The 19890-nt window shown below is 35.8% G+C and overlaps 1 protein-coding gene across 1 annotated transcript in view; it reads left to right on the forward strand.

The window, feature by feature from the left end:
* Gabrg1 (gamma-aminobutyric acid type A receptor subunit gamma1) overlaps window positions 1-19890 on the forward strand; it is a 70096-nt gene that overhangs the window by 36952 nt on the left and 13254 nt on the right. The window contains exons 4-8 of the mRNA XM_036201172.1: window positions 9587-9807; window positions 12009-12091; window positions 14908-15045; window positions 15168-15320; window positions 16812-17023. Coding sequence (XP_036057065.1) covers window positions 9587-9807; window positions 12009-12091; window positions 14908-15045; window positions 15168-15320; window positions 16812-17023 — 807 coding nt within the window. The remainder of the gene's footprint in view (window positions 1-9586; window positions 9808-12008; window positions 12092-14907; window positions 15046-15167; window positions 15321-16811; window positions 17024-19890) is intronic.

The following is a 19890-nucleotide window of genomic DNA, read 5'->3' on the forward strand; positions in this document are numbered from 1 at the left end:
GCTGAGACTTTCCTCAATGATGGCTTGTGACCTGTGAGGCAAGTAAACACATTCATTCACCCTAATAAAATTTACCTGATGATCAGAGAACAGAACAAGCCGCTAGATTAAACATAGAGGCCAGACAGTGGTCGCACACACACCTTTAATCCTAGCACTTACAAGGCAGAGATCCATCTGGATCTCTGTGAGTTCAAAGCCACCCTGGACTACTTTAGATAGGCTCAGTCTAGGAGGGAAAACAGAACCAGGCAGTGGGGAAGTCACATGCCTTTAATCCCAGCACTAAGGAGGAAGTGATATGGTGGGCAGAGAAAGGTATATAAGGAGCGAGGAGAAAAAACTAAAGCCTTTTTTGCTGAGAAAGCTCATCCAGTTAGATGTCTTCCGGCTGAGGAAAGCTTTTCAGGCTGAGCAGTCCTAGAGGTAAGAGGTGATTTGTTCCTTTGCCTCTCTGATCTTTCAGTATTTACCTCAATTTCTGGTTCCAGGCTTTTTATTAAAAGACCATTTAGCAATTCGTGTTACAAAGAAAAATTAGAAAGCCCAATGGGAAAACAGCCTGACATTGAAAAGATATGATAGGAAAACAAACAAACAAAAAAAAGACATAGTTTATAGCAGCAATATTGATTAAAGTTATTAATTAAGAATTAACTTTTTAATGTTCTAGAGAAGGTATAGGAACTCCAATCTAGGAGCCACACTCTGTAATGGGGCCAGTAATCACTCCATAGCTGGAGAACTATCATAATATGCTTAAAATTGCCTGTTTCTTCTCATCTGAATAATACTATACCATATTAATTTCTCTTTCTCCTGGATCAGCAGTTAAGCACTCTGCCTCTCCAGAAAACCTGTGTTTGACCCCCAACATATGTAAGAAAGCTTATAATCATCTGTAACTCAAGTCCCAGGGTATCTGACACCCTCTGTTTAGGGGAACTGCACACAAATAATGCATGGATGTATATAAAGACAAGACATACATACATGCAAATAATAAAATAAAATTGAATAACTCTTCTGAGTATGGTATTCTCATGGCTAGCACTAAAGCCATGTGCATTGATGGCTATAATGTCAGCATTTTGACTGTACCACAACTGACATATTAGTCACCTTAAGCCAACTGAGTATAAACAGGATTTTGTTAAGTAGAATTTGAGATGATAATGTGGGGCCACACTGGACTAACCTAGAAGATGTCTCAATTATGGGATAATAATCAGGAGAAAGACAGGATTATAACCAGATCTTCGCCAAGAATTATCTTAACTTTTTTAAAGCCAATTAAATGAAAGTGTTTTTGAAACTACTGACACAAAAATATGTTGGAAAAAATTACTATAAAAACACTGTCATAAAAAGGGACTAATAAGAAGCCTGGGTAGAAGACAATTTTAACTAAGGAATTTAGGACAAACAAAACTTCCATTTCATAAAATGAACAAAATTGCTTTGCTGTGAGTGTAGTCAAGTAATGGGACATGAATACAATTTAACAGACAAGAGGATAGTTTCACATTTTTTTCTCACTAATTGCCCATCCAATTCCAGTGAGAAGAAAAGTATTCATGTACTCTTTTAACTGTTTTATAGATGGGATATTTTCTTTGTTACAAAAATGTTTTCTTTCTATGGAAGATACATTGTAAGAACTATAACTTCATTTCATAATTTGGTACAGATTTCTTCCCATTGTTTCATAGTTGGATTTGAATTTGAAATATTATATCTCTATAAAAATGGGGAATTTTATATTAGCTGCATGAATTGATCATTTAATAGATTGTTTTTTTATTTCTTGTATTAAGAATTTATATTAAAATGATTACAGAATATACTATTGAAGGCTGGAAAGAACTAAGTAATGGGAAGAAGCATTTTAATTTGCTTACATTCTAATTAAAATGTTTAAATATAAGTAGGAAAGCAAATGCATCCAGATTGGAAGACAAGATAATGTCAAATGAGGGTAGAGTGGAAGGGAAGTATAGTACTTTTTTTCCTCCTGGTGAATTTTCATTGTTTGGGAAACAGATATGATCTTACTTTATTGACCACCTATAGCCCCGTAGTTACCTTCAGACTAGTGGGTAAGATCATCAAGGGTTAAAGCAGTTCCTCCAGCGAAGTCAAGAGAAGGGAAGCATCTAGAAAGTAGAAGATCTCCTGTATACCTACAGGGGACTACAGCAGAAGATTAACAGGTGTAAACAATGTCTCATTGACAATTACAAGCATGCCCTGGATGTGAATTCCTCAGTGGGAACACTGAAAATGAAAGAAAGCCGAGAAGCAACCATTAAAAACATGTTAGGAGGGAGAACCCAGGCCACATCTGCTTAACATAATTCCTGCTATCCTAGTCACAAGAGTAGCCTCTCATGTAGTGACAGAATACAGTTTCTGAAACTGCTGGACTCTTCTTGCTAAAATGCCTAGCTGGCTTTGCTAAAGGAGACAGGGCTGAGGAACAGGACTCCAGATGTGAGGTTCGTAATTCAGAGATAACTTGGAGAGTCAATGTAACTATATTCCAAAATAATGAACTACCAGAGTAGACTACATGGCCTATAGTACAAATAGGGTTGGGTCAATTGAGTAACTAAAGTGAAATTATATTAGTCAATATAGAAATAATTAGCAAACATGATCATTTTCAAATTAGTTTAAAAGAAAAGGAAACCCAGGGAAATTTTAAAACAGATGTATATATAGAGCTGCAAAGTCAGAAGCACAGTTTAAAATGGAATGGAGATAGAGAGTGGCCCTCTTCAAGCACAAGGAAGAGAGTTTGTTCTGTTTTGTTTTGTTTTTCATGCATTTAGTGGAATGGGGGAATTGTCAAAGCTGTGTTTTGTGGGGGTGGGTGGGTGAGAGAGAGAGAGAGAGAGAGACAGAGAGAGAGAGAGAGAGAGAGAGAGAGAGGTATGTATGTGTCCGTATCTGTATCTGTATCTTTGTGCTGAGAATAATTGGTGTCTGATTTTCACCATATTGTCCTTTGAGTAAGAATGATGAACGCTGTTGCCTCTAATCTCTGTTCATTGACTCCCACCTCATTGGCTCTCCTTTCTTCTTCTCAGTTACTTTGGCATTTAAGAAGAAAGGGCTGAGATGGAGCTTTTACACATCAAAGAAAATATTTTCTTCTCCTTTACTATATTAACAGAAAATGTCACTGTGCCAAGTACATTAACTTGAAAAATTATGGACAGGAAATATGGCACAAGAATAAACCTGTTTTTTTTCCTTCTTCTCAGATTAGGTAGCTTGAATGTGCTGTGGAGTAGAGAAATGATTTTGGTACTTGGGGGGTGATGAACAGTTGTGTATGAAGAATCACACCTGAACTTTTGACTTTTAAGTTTATTATTTCCTTGGTTTTATAATACTTAAAGTTTTACCACCCCTTACTTATACACCCATATTAACTTTTGTCACCAATTACTTAAAATTGACTTTTTACCACCCCTCTAATTTTAGAACACGATAACACATCTTTAATATAGCACTAGTAGAGGAAAAACTCAATGTTATACATGAGTAGCATTTCCTCCTCTTGGCCTCTTGGCTCTGGCGTGCACTTACTTATTACATCAAAATTGTATTAATGTCTAAGTGGCCCCAAATTTAAAGTGTCCTGCCTTAGAAAAACCCTTCTTTGCTGTTGTTTTGTCAGCTTTACTGTGTATGTTGCCGAGGTGTGTTGTTGGCATTTCTGACATATGGGTAGAGGTCAGTTTTGTGGAAGTTGTTCTTCCACCTGTCGCCTTGGATTTCGAGGATGAAACTCAGGTCTCTAGACTGGCATGGGAAAGACCTTTACCTGACAATCCATCACACTGTCTCAATGCTTGTGGCTCAGCTGAAAAAAAATTAGGCAATTGTTTCTCAGACATATAAGACCTCTTTCTATGAGAGATGGAAAAAACAATTTTAAAAAGCAGGAAAGCTGCCCCATTTTGAAAAAAGAGACCCATTTTTCAGCAAGTAGATAGATAGAGATATCAAGATCTATGTATGAATTCATATTGACTAAAAGTGGTATTGGCGAGCCCAGTGCCATTTGTTAATAAAGAAAATTTGTACAGGCAGGTCCAGTCCCCTCCTTCCAGGCTGAGCAAAGTGTCCCTGCATAAGCCCCAGGTTCCAAACTGCCAGGTCATGCACTAAGGACAGGTCCGGGTCCCACAGCCTGGGTGCCTGCCAAACAGTTAAAGCTATTCATATTGGAGATGGGAATAGAGGGGAGGGGATGGGGGGAAGATGGGAGTGGGGGCGGGAGGGGGAGGACAGGGGAATCCATGGCTGATGTGTAAAATTAAAACACAATGTAATGATAATAATGATAATGATAATAATAATAATAAAAAAAACAAACAAATAAAGAAAATTTGATAAGAACCTGCTTTCCTATATGTGAAACAGATGTGGGGGTGGGATTCAGCCCCGTAGTTCAATCACCAGTAAATCTGGTAGGGAGGGAGAAAGGAAGAAAGGAAAGGAGGAAGGAACCAGTTGTGTAATTGTGAAGTTACAGATATGGCAGTTGTGGTCAAAACTTCTTAAATGTTGTAGGCCTTTATGAAGATACTTCCTTGCATCATAATTTGGGCAAGAAAAATCATGAGAGCATGAACAGACAGAGATTGAAAATGTAGAATAATTATTTTCAAAAATATTAGAGACACTAGAAATAAAATGAGAGTCCTTTGCGGAAAATTATATTTAGTCATCTGTGCAATGAAATACTGAAATATGTATATGAATACACTTGCATCTCGCAAATGGTGTTTCACACACCCAAATCTGAATCCTAATGGCTTTTCAAGTTTTATTTCCCAGGAATGTCTCTGAGCGTCTCTGAACATCTCTTCAGGGTTGCTCATTTCTTCCTAGAATAGAGATCCTTTAGGTAAAACTCAGAATGCAGTGAAAATACAAACACGATCCTAAAAATGTAAATCTTCAGTTTATTTCTTCCATTGAACTGAGAAATATGACACAAAACTGACTTAAAAGATGAGATGAGAGAACATGAAAGCAAGTATGAACACACTCAGAAAACAAGATAAGTTTCTATTTATTATGAAATACACCCATGTTCCTTTGTCCGGAGATAGAGAGGTGGATAATTATTGTTATCTATTCCAAAGCCAAAGGAAGCCAGCCATTTCCAGTATGATGGCCCCATGATGGGGATTTCTGGGTTATCTTACTTTGGTTAAGCTTACTAGTTATTTGCCCAAAATACTGTCCCTGACCTTTTGTGAAAAATTTTTATGTCACTACCATACATTATAGCAGTTTTTGAATAAAGTAAGCTAGCTTCTATAATATGGGTGAGGATCATACAGACACATTAAAGCTTAAGAGAACAAATTCAGTTCATCAAAGATGTACTTGGCCTCCTGAGTGCCAGGCTTGAGACTAGAGCGTCACCTCATCCCTGATCTCTAGCTGCCTGTCGGCTCTGCAGAGTATAGTCATACCTATAACACCACAGGAGCCAATTCCATCTAAGTGGCCACTCTCTCTTTCACCTCTCCACCTAACCTACTTGCTCTTTCTCTGGAGAAACTGATTAAATACAAATTCATGGAGGCAGTTTTGTGAAGATCTGAGTGCTTAAAGTCTAGACATAGGTGTTGATCCTGGCTTCCCTGTTGTGCTAGTCTCCCTAAGCCTGGGGAAGCTCTTGTCTTTTATATTGTGGCTAGAAATTAGTTGTTCTGTGACATACTAGTTTTGAATTTTACTTGTTGAAAGCACAAGCAGATTATCCAGAAACTTATACCTGATAGTAAATATATGTTTAATCACAATGTAGAGAATCAACTAATGAACTATTAAGACTTTCGGTTCTGCTGGACAGTGGTGTAGCACACCTTTAATCCCAGCACTCAGGAGGCAGAGCCAGGCAGATCTCTGTGAGTTCGAGGCCAGCCTGGTCTACAGAGTGAGTCCTAGGACAGGCTCCAAAGTACACAGAGAAACCCTGTCTTGAAAAAACAAAAGCAAGACAAATAAACAAACAAAGACTTTGGGTTCTTTTACCCCAATTTTAGTAGTATCTGGATTTAGAGCTATATTTATATCTCAGAAAAATTGAGAATTTATATTAAAGTGACAAGAGCTTGCAGAGGTAAAATGTCCTATGTATTTGATGAAAGCACATCTCTGACACACAAAACCAAGGTCACTTCTTTGTTCTGTGAGGTTGGCACTCCTTCAGCATCTTACTATGTTCTGCATTTTAGAGTCTTCTGACCAATAACATGGCCTTGTATTTTCCAAGCTTCTGACTGCACAAGTCTTTCTGAATTTCCCCCAGCTAAAAATAATCTCTACCAGTTTATTTCCATTTATGTATACCTGTGCTGACTTCTATTGATTTTCAAGTTTTTATTAAGCTCACATTCATATCTAAGAGGTTCCCATTGTCCTCTTGAAGCAAACAAATTGAAAGATCACAGTAACTAGACTGTCAAAAATTGTTTGCTGAACATGTTAGCAAATTAATAAGCATGATATTGTGTGACATTTGCAAGTTCCAGTCACAGAGAGAAACAGACCCCAGAGCTAAAAGATTCTCAGTTGAATCCAGGATTCACGGGAATTTAGTGATTATCATTCATTGTATTGTCACATGACCTCAGTGTTCTCATTTGAAAGTTTGAGAAAATAAAATTCATCAAATATTCTACTTATTGTGATATTCTCAAGCAGCTTCTGTTCTCACAATACTTGAGCAAAATATTTTTGATAATTGTGAACTGTTCACTAATACTCATATGAGTTCACTATACATCTCTCTGCCTGTGTGTATCTTTCTATAGCATGCATCTGACCATGGATTAATTTATAATTTTATTTTGGCCATTTGATTAGGTAGTTTAGTAGATATTCACATAAAGGTAGACAGACAAGATCAGAATCAATCAAACTGCACAATAAGTTTTACATCTATATTAATTGCTTAGGGGTATTATGCATTTTACACTTCTTCCATTCCAAAAGCAAACAGAACCCCACCTGAAATATTGAGATATCCAATGCTTTTAAGTGTCAGATGGGGTACATAGTTGCAATATACAACTTTGGTTACTGTATCAATATACACTTAAGGTTTTATAGGACTATCTATCTTATAAATCAGAGTAGCACATTTTTCACATTTATTCATTTTGTTGGTTAAATTTCAAGGAGATAGTGAAGTTTACCAGTCATGTCAAGTATTAAATGTACTGTTCCTTATCTCAAAATGTTTCTTCCAGAAGCTATTGTACTTGTTCTGAGTCAATAGAAATTCCAGTTCAGATTTTTTTTCTTATTTTTGTGCAGATGATTATAACCTTTAAATAGGAACATGAAGTACAAGAACACAGTTTGATCATTTTCTGGAAATTACTCTACTATTAATGAGTAAACAAAATTGGATTTTATGATTACACATAAAATGGCAGAGACTTTAATAACCTTCTTATCTCAGTAAAGCATTTATTAAGGATTAGCAGTTTAAAGGGGCTTGGGACTACAGCTTCTGCAAGGCTTTGTGAAGGACAACTTATCGAGAAATGTGCTATGCATCTCTTTCTTTTGATCATAGATTAATTGTGAGTAGAAACCTTTCACTTTTCTTTAATATTTGCTATTTAGGGATATCTGAGCTGTTAGAAATCATAATTCTTCCAACAGCCCATTTAGAATTATGTACTATGACACAAATTTCAGTGCAGAGCATATGGCCATGCAGGTAGAAAGCTCTGGGTTTGTGGCCAAGCATTGGAATCAGTAGACTCCTTGAAGCTTCTGAATGGTATTTATGTTGTTCTCAAAATTTTATTACTGAAAAAATGTTTCTCAAATGCCTCTTTTGGTGCTATCTTAGGAATTTGAAGTGAAGCACTCTTAGGTGTCATGATGCTCCTTATTAGCCAATGCCCAGGCCACATCCTGCCTAGTTTCTTATGAGTTTTCTGCTGTATTACCCCATCTAAATGTATGATTTTACTCCACTAGGTAATATTGGCCATATTCTTCTTCCAGCATGCTCAGGTCCTTCTCTCTGTTCATATATACTGTTACAAACCAACTTTTCACCATTGGCAAAATCACTGTTGGGTTTAAAAGAGTTAATCATTTGAGTACGCAAAGAAGACATTTAAATAAATCTCATTTGATCTCCAATATTTATTAAGTGCCATTTGTCCTGACATGGAAGAGAGCAAAAATGTTAAAGATGATATATGTCTTTGTATTTTCCATAAGATGCGAGGATCAGTCAGGCCAGCAACATTTACTTTACTAAACAAATGCAGAGATTATGTAGCATGACACTGATAATATTCAGTAAGGTCATTAAGAATCTATACCACAAGCATGTGATAAAATGAAGCTCCCCTTTCAATGTATCTCTATATTCCAGTAACCAAATGGTAAATATTCTTGCTGCAATCTAGGATTTGATCCAACTTCCCTATTGATAAAATGAATCCCTGCCTACTTACTCATTAGTCTCCCTGGCTTAAAAAAATAGATATTAAATATTCATTAACCAAACTCACAGTCATGCTTCCATTCCTTATGGTAAATATTTACTTTCTGGCAAATTGACCAATTGCAAATATCAGATCAAGAAAGAGGAACCAATTTTCCCTGCCACACATAGCCAATAGGGGACTTCATATTTGTAAACTGTTTTTGCTTCCTTCTAATATCAGAGTTGTGCACACATACAAGCAACCAGTCACACAGGGACCATTTTTTCCCATTCATTTCCTCCATTCTGTATATCGTTGTTCTTCTTTTAAGTTTTATGAAACATTTTAGTGCTTGTAAGACTTCAGGCTTTTTGTTAGATTATAAAAGTGGATAATACCTGATCTGAGGGCTCTTTCTTAACTACATGGCTTGCCACCCTATAAGCAGAGTGTTGAGACCTAGGCCCTCACTAAGAGACCTGAAATATGAATTTACCATTCAGCCTTGTAAATGTCCTTTGGCAATTATGAACTCTGACATGGGGAAGAGTTCTTTATCTTTCACCATTTGATGTTTTTGGAAAATGTTTATTATTGTGACATATATTTCACAAAGTGGTAGAAAGTTTTAATAACAGGATAGTATATAGAACCATTAAAGTGATGTTTAGCATGTTATAATTGCTTAGTTGGTTTCTTTGTAGTCAATATAAGATATTTAACATTACTGTACTGAAATAATGGGAATCACATTTTCATATTACAGATATTTTAGCAATTTTAGGTAATTGGATGAATATTTACTCCTTGATTTTGAACATGTTATGCAGGTATGATATAAATATAACCAAATTTATCATGGTTAACAATAAGGTAATTGGTAATTGCTAAAATTGGCAAATTTTGAAAGTGAAAAAAAGAGAGTCACTTAAAATCACTTTCAAAGAAGTTTAAAATGCAGAATTATTTTCTCCCAAAAGACTGAATCTACATGAGATTAGTTTATAAGAAATTTGTGCTATAAAAACTCAAATTTCTGAGGCAAACATCTAAAACGATCACCTTATTGATGTCATTATTTTTCAATCTTGCAGGAGTACACGATAGATATAATTTTTGCCCAAACCTGGTTTGACAGCCGTTTGAGGTTCAATAGCACCATGAAAGTGCTTATGCTTAACAGCAACATGGTGGGGAAGATTTGGATTCCTGACACTTTCTTCAGAAACTCCAGGAAATCTGATGCACATTGGATCACAACGCCCAATCGCCTGCTGCGGATTTGGAGTGATGGAAGAGTTCTCTACACTCTAAGGTAATATTTATTATAAACTGTAGTAATGTTTCAGTTCTCAAATAAGCCTTCTTCATACCAGCAGAGCAAGATGCAAAGGTGTCTTTCATTTGCTAAAATCTTAAATGGTGAACTATTTTGGTGATATATTTTTATATTCAGAGTTGCTATTATATGAAAGGTCTGGGAAGAATATTTGGATTTTCTATTTGGAAGCAAAAGAGGTTTTGACCCATATTTCAAATTTTATTCATTTATTTGTTTGATGTTGTTTAAATATTTTTATTTTGCCTGTACATGAATTTTGCTTGCATTTTTACTGGACACATGCCTGTTGAAAACCAGAAGAGGGCCTTGGATCCCCTGAAACTGGAATTACAGATGGTTGTAAGCTATTGTGTGGGTGCTGGGACCCAAAGCAGGTCCTCTGTTAGATCAGTGAGTGTTTAGCTCCTGAGTCATCTACCCAGCTTTGACTAATATTACACAGTATCAAATGAAAATTACGTGATTTTTTCCCTTGTAACTTATTGTTATTATGATTTTTAGCATTGTTGTAAAAGATCACTGTGGAAAGATTGATGCATGAGTTCAAATCTACTCAATTTATCCCCTTCAAAATATATGCTTATTGAAAGTCACTTCCTTATTTTTTATTATTTTAATTTTTAAGGGGTATAATGAATTTTTTCTTGTTATTTATTATATTTGTGTTTTAATTTTACACATCAGCCATGGGTTCCCCTGTCCTCCCCCCTCTCACCCCTACCCCTACCTTCCCCCAGCCCTTCCCCTCCATTCCCATCTCCTCCAGGGCCAAGACTCCCCTGGGGATTCATTTAAACCTGTTGGATTCAGTACAGGCAGGGCCAGTCCCCTCCTTCCAGGATCAGCAGTGTCCCTGTGTAAGCCCAAGGTTCTAAACAGCCAGCTCATGCACTAAGGACAGGTCCTGGTCCCACAGCCTCGATGTCTCCCAGACAGTTCAAGCTATTCAATTGTCTCACTTATCCAGAGGGCCTGATCCAGGTGGGGGCTCCACAGCTTTTGGTTCATAGTTCATGTGTTTCCATTAGTTTGGCTATTTGTCCCTGTGCCTCTCCAATCTTGGTCTCAACAATTCACGCTCTTACAGTCCCTCCTCTTTCTCGACAATTGGAATACTGGAGCTCCACCTGGGGCCTGGCAGAGGATCTCTGCATCCACTTCCATCAGTTATTGGATGAGAGTTCCAGCATGATTGTTAGGGTGTTTGGCCATCTGATCACCAGACTAGGTCAGATCAGTCTTTCTCTCAACCATTGCCAGCAGTCTACAAAGGATGTATCATTGTGGATTTCTGGGGACCTCTCCAATTATTTTGGAGATTATATTATAGTTACATTTCTCCCTTTCCTGTACTCTCTCCAAATCTTTCCATATAAGCCTCCCTGCTGTCCTTCCAGTTCAAGGCTCCTTTCTTCACTGATTGTTATTGCACACATACATATATATATATATATATATATATATATATATATATATATATATATATATATATATATATATATATGTGCATCTCTATGTGTTATGTGTATATGAATATGCATATACATATATATTCTTAAATATAACCTTCTCAGTCCATATCATGTTGCACATGTTTTCAGGGCTTACCATTTGGCATTGAACAATGAATGAGTATACTGTTCTCTGGGTCCAATGTGCGTACTGTTCTCCAGGTCCAATAAGTGCACTATTCTCTGGGTTGACCCCCTCTCCTGCTCCCAGCTTTCCTCAGTTGTTTGTAGTTCTTGTATAGGAGTGAAGCCTCATGGGGTTTTTCCTTTTCAACTTTGGCATGTTTATCAGTGTCATCTTTGAAAATGATCATGCTAAATTCAGAGAAAAAAATCATGCATGGCCTTGTATAATGTGTTCCTTTCATATGCCTATGAACATGTATTTCCATATGTATATATTCATTAAGTTCCTGAAGTTTTATTTTTTACATGTAAATATAGAGATTATGAAATAGCTACTTAGTTGGCTGTAGAAATGTTTGAATTTCATACTCAATAGTGAATGATGTGATATTTATCATTAAACTTAAAGGTTATTATTGTATTTTATTTTGCCACAGTCCATTACAGGATCTCCAAATGATGTTTTAAAATCAGATAAGTGGTTTTTAATTATTTAAACAATTATGCTTTATGCAATACTTTTTTTTGTCTAAATAGATTAACAATTAATGCAGAATGTTATCTTCAACTTCATAACTTTCCTATGGATGAGCATTCCTGCCCACTGGAATTTTCAAGCTGTAAGTGAAAAAAATGTGATGATTCTACAATTTGAGCTTAAAAATACTTTATTAGCATACAAAATGAAACAAAATATTATTCTAGAAGTAAATTAATATTATTCAACTTTTAGTTAAATAAATATAAATAATACATTTGTTTCCTGATTTTAAATGAAAAATGGAGAATAAATGTACAGTGAATATACATATTACAAAGTAATCTTTATTTCCATTTTATTTCAATGCCTTTCAGTTTATTTTTCTACTTTGCTTTTATTGAAAATAGATTTTTATATAGTATATTTTAATTACAATTTCCTCTCCCACAATTCCTCTAAAATGCTCCCCATCTCCCTTCCCATTTGAATCACACCCATTCTATCTCCTCTTAAAGAACAAATAGGCATCTAATGAATAATAAAATAAGATAAAACAAATAAACTGGAGAAGAAAAAATAAACAAATATTCTTTCTTCTCATTCTGAATACTCAAATGAATTATAAATCTAGGCTTGCATTCAAATGTTTTTACACAACTAGAATTTAAAAAAAAAAAGTTCAAACTATATAAATCTTCCTAATGCAATATCTAACTTTATAAGATTGTCTTTTAAAGTATGTTTCAAAACAGTTGACAAAAAGTGTTCACTTTGTGAATAGCAAGTATTTAGAAGATTTTCATGAGTTGGAAAAGCCAAGGTACTCATAAGTTTATTTAAATAAAGAAAAATTAATGAAATGCAGAAAAGTGTTTAAATCTCAATAATTTGAAAATAAAAACCTAGTATGATAGTTAGAATTTCTTTGTTGAAAAATTCAATGTTTATTAATACTATTATATTCACGTATATTTTATTAAATATGTAGGTATCTATATAAAACCAAGTCTTAGAGATATGTAGTCATTTTGAAAGTGCTATTGGATATGTTGATAGGTTATCTAGGGTGTTTCCTTCTTAGAAATCATGATTTTTGTTTAGAGTCTGAGCCACTCCCCCTAAAGTATGGTCTAACCATTCCCAAGTTTTATCGATGTTGTTTCCTATTTGTCTCCAAAATTCTTTTGACTTCATTAATTTCTTGAAATATATTATTAAGTTTGCCATACTACAACACACTTCCATACTAACCAGCTCATTTTTAGTTCTTCATTTTCCAAACTGTATCTCAGGAAGATAAATTTTATTCCCCAATCAAGATGGGATTACTGCAAATGCTCAAGACAAATATTAATGATTTGCTACTCATTGTTCACTCTTAAAGGTTCCATTCTCAACTCTGGGTGTGATCTTCACTTGGTTTTGACTGATATTACTACAGACTCCTAAACTCTTATAAAGGCAATTTGTTGTCAATGGCACAAACATATTGACTGTATCACAGTTTTTCGGGTTGGTTATATAAGTATACAAGGGGATTCAAATTTTCACTTTCAGTACTTCATAGCAAAATACAGAAGATTCTATCATAGCCTTATAGTAACACTCAATGCCACAATTCTGTGTTTATCTGTGCCCATAAAACTCTGTGACTATGTTCTATAATTTTTGTGCCTATGAGTATGTAGCATGAATTGTTAGAAGGTTTTATTAATAAAATCAAACCTGATGCCAAGTATTGGGGTGAACACTGAAAGATCAGAGAAACAAAACAAAGCCATACTGGAAACAGCCAGGCATGGTGACACATGCACGCCTTTAATCCCAGGAAGTTATAGCAGGAAGCAGAAAGGTATATAAGGCACAAAAACCAGGAGCTAGAGCCTGGTTAAGCATTTAGGCTTTTAGCAGCAGTTCAGTTGAGATTCATCCTGGATGAGGACTCAGATGCTTCCAGTCTGAGGAAACAGGATCAGCTTAGGAATTGGCAAGGTGAGGAAGCTGTGGCTTGTTCTGTATCTCTGATCTTTTAGCGTTCATCCCAATACCTGGCTTCAAGTTTGATTTTATTAATAAGATCTTCTAACTGTTCATGGTACATGAGTTCTTGCTAGCTAGCAAAATACAGTATGACAAGAGAAAGAGACAAAAGAAGAAAATTAAAGAGAAACTCTTAAATAGATCAGCAGAGATGACAGATATTTTTATTGATTTAACAACAGAATATCCTGCAAAACAATGCATTTATTTGAAAATATTTACAGTGGTTAGTAAACATTGATGTAATATTATATCCCAACTCTTCTGTAGAAACAATCAAAATTTTTATTTTTATTACAATATTACCCACAATTAAAAATGATCACAAAGAGGAAAAGATTTTAGCCATGGAAAACCATATAGTAAATTAAGAGCAGAAAGGTAAGCTTACAATCAACCCAGACATGATGAGGTTTTAAAAACAAGTTAATAACCTGTGTTGGTTTTGACATATTGGAGGATGAAATCTAGTAGAATATAGCAATTACCAGGTCACAGTGGTGTAGACTTGCAATTCTAGCACATGAGTCTGAGACAGTTCCCAAGTTCCAGGTAAATAATGACTGAGATAGACTGAGATTTATGAATAAGGACAGTAGGGTGACATCAACAAGTTTCCCTCATTCTTAAACTACTCTGTGCTAAAACAAAACTCGTATTTGTAATCAACATAACTATTGTATAATTCCTTGAAGCACACAATAAAGACAGACAGATACACACACACACACACACACACACACACACACACACACAAGCAAATTTCAGTCAGTAATTTCTATATTTGGCAAACCATATAGTACTGAATGAGAGAAGTATTTCAAATAGCCATTGTTTGGATGGTGTTGGTATTGCAATGGCAATATGTATAAATTTTGCTAAACTACATATGTTTTACTACATTTTTCTCTCTAGACGGATACCCTAAAAATGAAATTGAGTACAAGTGGAAAAAGCCTTCTGTGGAAGTGGCTGATCCTAAGTACTGGAGATTATATCAGTTTGCATTTGTAGGATTACGAAATTCAACTGAAATCTCTCACACAATCTCTGGTAAGGAGGAACAGAAACCAATGAATAATACTGATTTTGAATGCTATTGTTACTTTGATATATAAAGTAGAATGTACATTTTATATATTTTACTCACTATAAAATATATCTCTTTATTATAGGAGATTATATTATCATGACAATATTTTTTGACCTGAGCAGACGAATGGGCTATTTCACAATTCAGACCTACATTCCATGCATTCTAACAGTTGTTCTTTCTTGGGTTTCTTTTTGGATAAATAAAGATGCAGTACCAGCTAGAACATCACTGGGTAAGACTATGCTAGTATGTCATAAGAACTTAATGATTAATAAATAAAACTTCATTGATGCATATGCTAGAAAGACTCTCTAGACTATAAGAGGTGATAATGGATAAAAACAAAGTTTAGTTTTATACCAAATTGAAAGAACTTAAAATAGTAAAGGACTGCACATAATAAAGAACTTGGAATTAGAAAACCCATATTTTTCCTGTAAACAGAACTTAAATATATGTAAGAATTAACACATAAAAAGCAGAGAAGGGAAAATATCTGAATCTCATTTAATAAATATTTTAATTGCTTTAAAAGAAAAATTGATTAGGCTTTAGTAGGATCACAAGTCATGAACATTCACTTATTAGTTAATACTGGAATTATAGACTGATGCTCAGCTGTTCCAAAAGACAGTGGGTGGAACATGAGCTTCCTGGTTTCTATAACATCAAAAACAGTGGAATTAATCTGTTACTTTTAGAGTTTCTTGTACAATAAGAATGATTACAAGAGTAATTTCTAATTCATAGTTTGAAAAATAGATTATGATCTTCCTAAAATAGTGTGTTTTAGTGATCACATTAGACAAGAAAATAAAGGACTGATTTTATATGTGTTTTAAGAAAATGACAATCTATTATCTTTGTAGTATTACACGAGGAAAGTATATTAATTAATTGATTCATTTTCAGTGTAAAGATTGAATCACAATGCAATTATAATTGTATCTAAAGTATGTAAATTTCACATTATCACATAAGAAAATATTACATTAGTATATTAGTTTAAGTTACTTTGACTGTGTAAGGTAAAGCAACAAACAAACAAACAAACAAATAGAAACCCCAAAACAACAACAAAAAACTCTCTAGTAACTGTTGTTTAAAGTAAGTTGAAAAGCAGTTTTTCTTTTTGCCCAAATCCGGAGGTGGTGGCTCCCTGTGGTGGTGTACACTGTGGCAAGAGGGATTCAGGAACACCTGGTTTTCAACTGTGTTGTAGGTGATTTGAATTTCCATTGTCGTCTCATAGTTTAAAGTAGCTACTGGCCTCTCATCATGGTATTGCATTAGAACAAAGATGAAGGGGAAATAATCAAGGCATCTCTAGCACTGTTGAGTCTTCTAAACATTAAATCCTGGCTTAGTTCCCCTGGCAAGATCATACCCTGTAATCACACTCTGCTGCAGAGGAAGTGGCCAATGAAATGGTTCTTTAGTTCCTGTCAACTAAAAATATTTATTTTTTTTGACTAAGGAGAAAGGGAAGAGTGAATATTAGGAGCCAACCTGAAATCTATAGTAATTCGAATCATTAAACTTTCCTACACCAAGAACACAGTGCACATAATGTAGCCATGGTTACTAGCAATTCTTTCTGGCAATCATATCCTTTTGTTTCCATTGTGTATTTCAGCTGACAATATTGTTAAATTAGACCAAAGAATAAAAATGTTCTGCTAAATTACTTTTAATCACCTATTATTTTTCCCTTTCTTCACAGGTATTACTACAGTTTTGACTATGACAACCCTCAGTACAATTGCCAGGAAATCTTTACCTAAGGTTTCTTACGTGACAGCAATGGATCTCTTTGTCTCTGTTTGTTTTATTTTTGTGTTTGCAGCACTGATGGAATATGGAACCTTGCATTATTTTACAAGCAATAATAAAGGAAAAACCACCAGAGACAGGAAGCATAAAAACAGGACTTCGGTAGGTTTAATTTTAATTTTTAATAGTATTTTTGAGAATTTCATACAAGAATGTTGTATATCCATCACTCTCTCCACTTCCTTCCCTCCTCTTCCTCCCTCCTTTCTAAATTCACAACCTTTCCTTTAATTATTACTGTTACATGGACATACATGTGGGATATAATGAGGTGTAACAGGTGGGACCTTGTAGAATTTCTGCTGTCTGCTTTGGTGTGTCAACTGGTGTTGTCATGATGTCTTGATCAGGTAAGTAGGTTGTTGATAACTTGTAGGTGTATTTCCTTGTCATGTCTAGGGGACATGATCTCTCAACAGGCATCCTTAGCCACTGTCTAGTACAATGTTTCCATCCCCTCTTCCATGACTTTCACTTAGCCTCAGGTTTAGGAGTTGCATTGGGTTGGGCATACTATAGTCATTTATTCTCTGAATTTTCAATAGTTCTGTATCTATGTAATTGTCTCCATCTCTTGCAAAAAAAAAGTTTCTTTGATTAGCAGGGAGAGTTATACTTCTCTGTGGGTATAAAGATAGGTATTTTGAAAATGACTAGAAATCATATTAGATTAGGAAACAGAATAACATGTTTTCCTCTCAAGTCTATGAACTCTTTTGCCACTGGTAGATGGCTCCATTTATATCATCACCATGGATTCCCTTATGTAGAACTGGCATTAAGTCCAACTGGAACAGCTGTTAGTTATGTTTAAGCAAAAACTGCCCCTCCTTCACCACTGTGGATACCTTATCAGCACCTCATTTTAGTTAGATATCTTTTTCTTAATATATATGCTGTGTTTTGTTATGTAAATGGGATGCTTGAGAAACTATGATAAAAATATAAATAAAATTAAATAAAACTAGATTATCTATAACTACCCAGTCAGAAAACCTTGTTTTTAGTCTTCAATAAGCTCTACTAGGTCTTCCTTATAAAACTTGACTTATTTTTTTAACATATTTTATACAACATCCCATCTTGATGCTACCAACCTTCTTCTCCACTACTCAATCTCCCCCGCCCCCAGACACTGCCATCACATCATCTTCCCGAATCCTTGTTCTTGTATAACTACTTATTTATTTTAGCATGCTTAGTGTTATTAGTCTGGCCCACATGCATGGGATCATCTACTGCGACCTGGATAATTTTCTAATGGTCATAGTCCTAAAGAAAAGTGATGCTCCCTTTTCCAGCAACCATCAGTTCGTAATAATTCCTCAACTAGTGGATGGGTTTAGAAGCCACAAACTGCTTCAAGCTAGAATTTTTTACTACCTGGATCCTGTGCAGGTAATCACAGATGTGAGTTCATGTGTAGAAAAGCCTTGTCCAGAGGACAGCATTTCACCACAACCTCTGCTCTACATTCTTTTGTCTCATTTTCCTGAAATGTTCTAGGAATCTTTGTGGGGGTGATGTAGACATTCTGTGTGTGATTGAGTGCTCATGGTTGTTCCCAACACTTTGAATAGTGACCACTACCCACTGAAAAATAAGGAGCTTCTCTGACAAAAGTTGAGAACAGCACAAATCTACAGATCTAAACATATGGCAATTTGAGAACATGATCATTTAGAAGAACAGCATGAATAAGTTCTCCTCTACAGTCTAGTACTTCCCTGTCAATGAGTTCTGATGCTGTTTTCGTTGCCCCTCCTGTGAAACAGGCCACAAGTCCAGTCAAGAAACCAGCTGGTTACCCCATGAATATAGTTTCATTATTGTGTAGTACACAGATCCTGTTTAGAAGGCTGGTAACAGAGTTGTATGACCCCACCCATGTCCTTTCTTCCCCACCAGTGTGCGTAACACCTTGCAATGCTATGAAAGATAGGCAGTAGGTAACCACATTTCTTCAACTAAGATTTTATTTTAATAACCTGTCTCTGCTTGGAGTTGTAATGTCCACTAATGTGGAGTGCTTCTGTTCAAACTCATTCTTAAAAGAATATGTTTTTAAATTAGCTTACAAAAGAATGATGTTTCCTGAGGTTTCTTTCTATATGCTTAGTTTTTGCTAATCCATTCCCTACCCCTTTACCCCTCAGTTTTTGTTTTATTTGATGGTCTATTTGTTGTGAAGGGACACCATGACCGATTTAATTTTACATATTGGGCACGGAATCCCCTGTCCTCCCTCCTCCCCCCTCCCCCCTCTCTAGCCCTCTTCCCATTCCCATCTCCTCCAGGGGAAGTACTCCCCTGGGGATTCAGCTCAGCCTGATAGATTCAGGTGAGGCAGGTCTAGTCCCCTCCTTCCAGGCTGAGCAAAGTGTCCCTGCATAGGCCCCAGGTTCAAAACAGCCACCTCATGCACTAAGGACAGGTCCTGGTCCCACTGCCTGGGGGCTTCCCAAACAGTTCAAGCTAATCAACTGTCTCACTTATCCAGAGGGCTCCTCAGCTATTGGTTCATAGTTCATGTGTTTCCTCTAGTTTGGTTATTTGTCTCTGTGCTTTTTCCAATCATGTTGTCAACAATTCTCACTCATACAATCCCTCCTCTTTCTTGCCGATTGGACTTCCGGAGCTCCACCTGGGTCCTAGTCGTGGAACTCTGCATCTGTTTCCATCAGTCATTGGATGAAAGTTCTACCACGACAGTTAGGGTGTTTGGCCAATGTAACTCTTATGAATGAATGCGTTTAATTGGGAGGTTGCTTAGACTTTCAGAGGGTTAGTCCATGATCATCATGGCAGGTAGCAGAGAGGTACAGAATTGGAACAGTAGCTAAGAGCTTTACATCCTAGATCACAGGCAGCACACACACACACACACACACACACACACACACACACACACACACACACACAAAGAGAGAGAGAGAGAGAGAGAGAGAGAGAGAGAGAGAGAGAGAGAG

Source organism: Onychomys torridus, chromosome 10 (genome assembly GCF_903995425.1).
Source record: "Onychomys torridus chromosome 10, mOncTor1.1, whole genome shotgun sequence".
Lineage (NCBI taxonomy): Eukaryota > Metazoa > Chordata > Mammalia > Rodentia > Cricetidae > Onychomys > Onychomys torridus.